At 30.4% G+C, this 6,723-nt stretch overlaps 1 protein-coding gene across 1 annotated transcript; it reads right to left on the reverse strand.

Annotated features, from left to right (window-relative positions):
• Positions 1-5,732: 5,732 nt before the first annotated feature.
• Positions 5,733-6,443, reverse strand: LOC124358280. The gene has a single exon (XM_046810574.1). It carries the CDS (start codon positions 6,441-6,443, stop codon positions 5,733-5,735), a length of 711 nt encoding a protein of 236 aa, XP_046666530.1.
• Positions 6,444-6,723: the final 280 nt, after the last annotated feature.

Consider the following 6,723-nt stretch of genomic DNA (forward strand, 5'->3'; position numbering starts at 1 on the left):
TTACATTTAGATTACGTTATTATAAAGTGCTTGATCAGTAGTCTAATGCAGATAGCAAAGTTAAATTTTCACCAATTGTTCTATGTAAACATTATAATATTACAACACAGCCATACGTTTAATCAATTATAGTCTTGAAAGCATAGAGTAAGCATAAACATATAAAAATAACAACACTTCTTATTTCAATATATTCTGTAGGCCTACTCACTTTGGAGGATAGAGATTATCCAGATATAAAATTGGAAGTTTTAGCTTTTAAGTGAAATTCTTAGTAAATTATTAAGTGTTGATCTTGGAAGAATACGCTACGATCGCAGTTTCAAATGTTTTTCTATTTTAATTCCAGGTTTTCCCGACAGTTTGTGCTGCTATCAATGTGTGTGTGTTGTTTTGTAAGGTTCATGTTTCAAAAGTAAATACGGCAAATAACATTAAAATATAATAGAATGAAGTTATAAAAAGTGTACTACGTGGCCGCGTTATAAGTTTATAAAGGCCAGCCAACAGGCAAAAAGAAGAAAATAAAAAATAAAACATTGTGTAATTATTGTGTGAGTGCTAAAATTGTAATAGTACATTAATAGAGATTATTGGTCGCATTACCTCAAATAACCTAAGTAGCATACAAATCAAAAGGTTGTGTTTCTATGTGTGCATAACTATTGTTAACATTTTAGATAATCAAGTTTTAAACTAATGGATTTCAAACAATTTGTTGTAATTTACATTTTTAATCTGCAGTCAAAATTGGTCAGATAAGTTCAAATTAAGTAGCATACAAATCACATGTGCGAATAACTATTGTTAATAGTGTAGGAATTGGTTTTAAATTAAATTCTGTTGGCCAGTTCTGATACTATACTGTAATTTTAAATAACTATAATGAAATTTGGTAGTTTAGATAGGCTAATCAGAGGTTATCCAGATATAAAATTGGAAGTTTTAGTAAAATACACTTTTAACTGAAATTCGTAAATATTAAGTGTGCAGTGATTGATCAGTTAATTTTTGGTTTATAAATAAATTGTTTTTTATCTTGGTATGTTTTACATTGGATCCAGCAGAATGCGCTACGATCGCAGTTTCAAATGTTTTTCTATTTTAATTCCAGGTTTTCCCGACAGTTTGTGCTGCTAGCAAATTTGTGTGTTGTTTTGTATAATCGTGTAATTATTGTGTGAGTGCTAATTGTAATATTAAATTAATAGAGAATCACATGTGTCAATAACTATTGTTAATAATGTAGGAATTGGTTTTAAATTAAATAGGCTAATCAGAAATATCAATAATTCGATTGAGTTGGTGGCTGCTTATTATACTTCAGCCTATAAATAACTATAATTTGGATTGTCATTTTAGTACTTTAGATAGGCTATTCAGATATATCAATAATTCGATTGTGAAGGTGGCCATTTATTGTACTTCAGACCAATAGGGAATACTTATTTAGTATATTAGATAAATTAAATTCTGTTGGCCAGTTCTGATACTATACTGTAATTTTAAATAATTATAATGTAATTCGGTAGTTTAGATAGATTAATCAGAAATATCAATAATTCGATTGTGATGGTGGCCACTTATTGTACTTTAGACCTATAGGGAATACTTCTTCAGTATTTTAGATACTGTAGTCTATGTTGTTATACATTTTTATCTAGAAGTTACTTAATTAAAATTACATATTCAATAAGTTACTCATATTCATTGTGTACTATTATACAGAATTTTATTTTTACAGAAAAATGCCACGTCTTCGTGGAAGAGGACGAATAGTTATTCAATCATGTGATTTATATGCTACTTAATTTGAACTTATGTGAACAAACTGTTAACAATAGTTATTCACACATAGAAACACAACCTTTTGATTTGTATGCTACTTAGGTTATGCGACCAATATACTCACTTCGTTCAATAAATTTTCAAAATTAGTTCAATAACTTCAATAAATAACTATAGTTTTTTATGTACTTCAAACATCTTCAATCTCTATTAATGTAATATTACAATTAGCACTCACACAATAATTACACAATGTTACAAAACAACACACATATTTGATAGCAGCAAAAACTGTCAGGACAACCTGGAATTAAAATAGAAAACATTTGAAACTGTGATCGTAGCGCATTCTGCTGGATACAATGTAAAACTTTCCAAGATGGTCCACCTATTTAGGAGGAGTTCAGCTCCATACACACGCACACAAGAAATATAAATATAAAGATAATGAAATTCGGTAGTTTAGATAGGCTAATTAGAAATATCAATAATTTGATTGCGATGTTGGCCGCTTATTATAATTCAGCCTTTAAATAACTATAATCTAATTCAGTTCATCATTTTAGTAGTTTAGATAGGCTATTCAGAAATATCTATAATTCGATTGTGAGGGTGGCCGCTTATTATACTTCAGCCTTTACATAACTATAATCTAATTCGGATAGTAGTTATATAGGCTATTCAGAAATATCAATAATTCGATTGTGATGGAGGTCACTTATTATACTTCAGCCCTGTCGGAAAATCATCTAATTTGTTTGTGTATACTCCTGAAGGATTAACAAAAAATATTGTACATTCAATGGCATTACGATAAATTAAGTTGTAAATTGAAAAAATATACCTGTTATAAAATAGTTTGTTGCAACGTTTTTACCTTCAGATTAAGTAAGTTTTCATTTAAAACATCCTCTACATTTCACATCACTCATGTTATACTCACACACATCGGTTGGTCGAAGTGTGATTAAATGTACATGTGATGAAGTTAGATATTGTAATAACTTTTTAATAGACATTTTTATCAAAACAGCCCAGATTGTTACAGATTAATCAAAGTTTAAAATTTTCGAATTAAAGACGTGTGTACAGGACAACGTCTGTCGGGTCTGCTAGTATATATATATATTTCTTGTATGCGTGTGTATGAGGCTGAACTCCTCCTAAACGGGTGGACCGATTTTAATGAAACTTTTTGTGTGTCTTCAGGTACATCCGAGAATGGTTTAGATTCACAATTCAGTCCAATTTAAATAGTTTATTTAATTAATTTTTTAATAATAAATTGTTGTTGATGTTGGAGTGTTTTACATTGGATCCGCCAGACTGCGCTATGAACGACACGTAATACAAAGTGAACTGATACTTAACAGCTGTGAATATTTTCAGCTGAAGTTCATCAAAGAGGCAGAAACATTTGTTCACATTTAAAATTTAGACAGTTCATATTTTAAATTTGTAAAGTGCTTGATCAGTAGTGTAATGCAGATTGCAAAGATGAAGTTTCACCCATTGTTCTACGTAAACATTATAATATTACAACACAGCCATAATGTTTTTCTATTTAAATTCCAGGTTTTCCCGACAGTTTGTGCTGCTATCAAATTTGTGTGTTGTTTTGTAACATTCTGTAATTATTGTGTGAGTGCTAATTGTTATAATACATTAATAGAGATTGAAGATGTTTGAAGTGCATAAAAAACTATAGTTATTTATTAAAGTTATTGAACTCATTTTGCAAATAAATTTATTGAAGTGAGTATATTGGTCGCATACCTCAAATAACCTAAGTTGCATACAAATCAAAAGGTTGTGTTTCTGTGTGTGGATATTGTTAACAGTTTAGATAATCAAGTTTTAAACTAATTGGATTTAAAATAATTTGTTGTAATTTACATTTTTTAATCTGCAGTCAGAATTGGTCACATAAGTTCAAATTAAGTAGCATACAAATCACATGTGTGAATAACTACTTATTGTTAATAGTGTAGGAATTGGTTTTAAATTAAATTATGTTGGCCAGTTCCGATATTATACTGTAATTTTAAATTACTAATTTTATAACAAGTATATTTTTTTAAATTTACAACTTAATTTATCGTAATGCTATTGAATGTACAATATTTTTGTTAATCCTTCAGGAGTGTACATAAACAAATTAGATGGTTTTCCGATAGGGCTGAAGTATAATAAGTGGCCTCCATCACAATCGAATTATTGATATTTCTGAATAGCCTATATAACTACTATCCGAATTAGATTATAGTTATGTAAAGGCTGAAGTATAATAAGAGGCCACCCTCACAATCGAATTATAGATATTTCTGAATAGCCTATCTAAACTACAATTAAATTAATTGAGAATCACATGTGTCAATAACTATTGTTAATAATGTAGGAATTGGTTTTAAATTAAATTCTGTTGGCCAGTTCTGATACTATACTGTAATTTTAAATAACTATAATGAAATTTGGTAGTTTAGATAGGCTAATCAGGAATATCAATAGAGGTTATCCAGATATAAAATTGGCAGTTTTAGTAAAATACACTTTTAACTGAAATTCGTAAATATTAAGTGTGCAGCGATTGATCAGTTAATTTTTTGTTTATAAATAAATTGTTTTTTATCTTGGTATGTTTTAAATTGGATCCAGAAGAATGCGCTACGATCACAGTTTCAAATGTTTTTCTATTTTAATTCCAGGTTTTCCCGAAAGTTTGTGCTGCTATCAAATTTGTGTGTTGTTTTGTATCATCGTGTAATTATTGTGTGAGTGCTAATTGTAATATTAAATTAATTGAGAATCACATGTGTCAATAACTATTGTTAATAGTGTAGGAATTGGTTTTAAATTAAATTCTGTTGGCCAGTTCTGATACTATACTGTAATTTTAAATAACTATAATGAAATTCAGTAGTTTAGATAGGCTAATCAGAAATATCAATAATTCGATTGAGGTGGTGGCTGCTTATTATACTTCAGCCTTTAAATAACTATAATTTGGATCGTCATTTTAGTAGTTTAGATAGGCTATTCAGATATATCAATAATTCGATTGTGATGGTGGCCACTTGTACTTCAGACCTATAGGGAATACTTATTTAGTATGTATTTATTTATTTGTTTATTTATTTGTATCAACGGTTACACCATTTCCATTCAATGACAAATTATAGACTCAAGAATACTTGACTTATTACTTATATTATATAAAAGAGAACTTACCAAGATAGTCTAAATAAGTGACAGATACATTGATAAGAATATCAAAAACAACTAAAATCCATAACAATAACGAGTAAATAAAATAATAACAAAAAGCAACTAAAAATTGGACATAAATAACGTTCAGTTTTAGGAGAACTTTCCCACTTTTGAATTTCTGTATGTGGCCCTTTAAAGGCGCCACCAAGCACTTTATTCTGCTCCGAACTAATCCAATCAGTAAAGTTCCACACAGGACCAAACAATTTCACTTAATTTTGTGACGCTATAAAGGCGCCACCTATCACTTCTCACCATATACACTGCTCATCCAATCTACTTATGTTGTTACACTAACAAAAAAAAAGAACTTCAAATTTAACCGTGTATAAATAAATAAGTTAGAAACGATAACAATAATAATAATAACAATAATAATGATATTTTAACAATAATAAATAGATAAAAATTCAATAATTTGATGTGTGTGATAAATTTAACAGTGATAAAAATAAATAAGTTAACAACAATATAAATAATTTAAACAATAACATAACATATGACAATATTTAATAATAACTATATAAGCAACAACAATGACTAATTAATCTACAAATCATAAACTTAGATGTGAACTGGATGCAATAAATAATGTTAATAAGTGCATGATATGGTAAACATATGATCAAGACTAATTGGTACACAATAACAAGTAAGAATAAATAGTAGTAAGTAGTTTATAACTTAAAAAGTCTTCTTAATGCTGATTCTGAATCAAAGAAGAAATCATATCCCAGCCCCGAAGACAGTGCATTTCCTCTTCTTTGGAGTCTAGGCAGACAACTATGGCGTAGAATGTGGAATACTAGTGACGAAAAAAACAAGTCTCGAGATCTGGTTGATCCAGGGATGCGGAAACTAATCCTTGAAAGAAGATCATCACAGTCAACCTGCCCAATGAGAAGTTTACGCAGGAAGACAGCATCAGCAAGTTGTCTTCGCACAGAAAGGGACAACAGCCCAAGAGACTCTGCTATTGTGTCAACAGGTGCTGCCATATAATCATAGCCCAGCCTAACTCCTATTATCCGCAAAAAGCGTCTCTGGATCTTCTCTAATCGATCTGTATCATCAACTTGATAAGGGGCCCAAACAACATAGCAATATTCCAGGATGGAGCGGATAAGTGCAGTGTACAAGGACATCAAAGCTCTGGTGCTAAGGCCATTTCTAGAAGTGCGGATTATAAAGCCTAGTGTTCTAGAGGCTCTGTTGCAAATATGGTCAATGTGTTTGTCCGGCCGTAAATCAGCCGAGAAAATTACACCAAGGTCCTTTACTTGAGTTTTTCTTGGTAACACAGTACCGCACAGTTTATACTCGATCATAACAGGGTCAGCTGAACGATGAAATGTAACAACTGCACACTTGCTTACATTCAACCTCATGCAATTCTGGGAGCACCACTTTTCAATCCTGTCGAGACTATCCTGAAGTTGTTGACAGTCATTTGGACCCGTAATTGCAGAGAAAACCTTGATGTCATCAGCAAATAATAAACACTTAAGACCAATTGCACTAATAATGTTAATAAAGATGTTAAGGGGACCAGGGTAGTGGGCAATCTCGCCCATGTAAAATTTACCTTTTTTTAGGTACACTTTTCTCAAAAACTAAAAGAGATATTGCAATGAAACTTTCACACTATTTTGTTTGTTGCTCTGTTAA

Source organism: Homalodisca vitripennis, chromosome 3, assembly GCF_021130785.1.
Source record: "Homalodisca vitripennis isolate AUS2020 chromosome 3, UT_GWSS_2.1, whole genome shotgun sequence".
NCBI classification, from domain to species: domain Eukaryota; kingdom Metazoa; phylum Arthropoda; class Insecta; order Hemiptera; family Cicadellidae; genus Homalodisca; species Homalodisca vitripennis.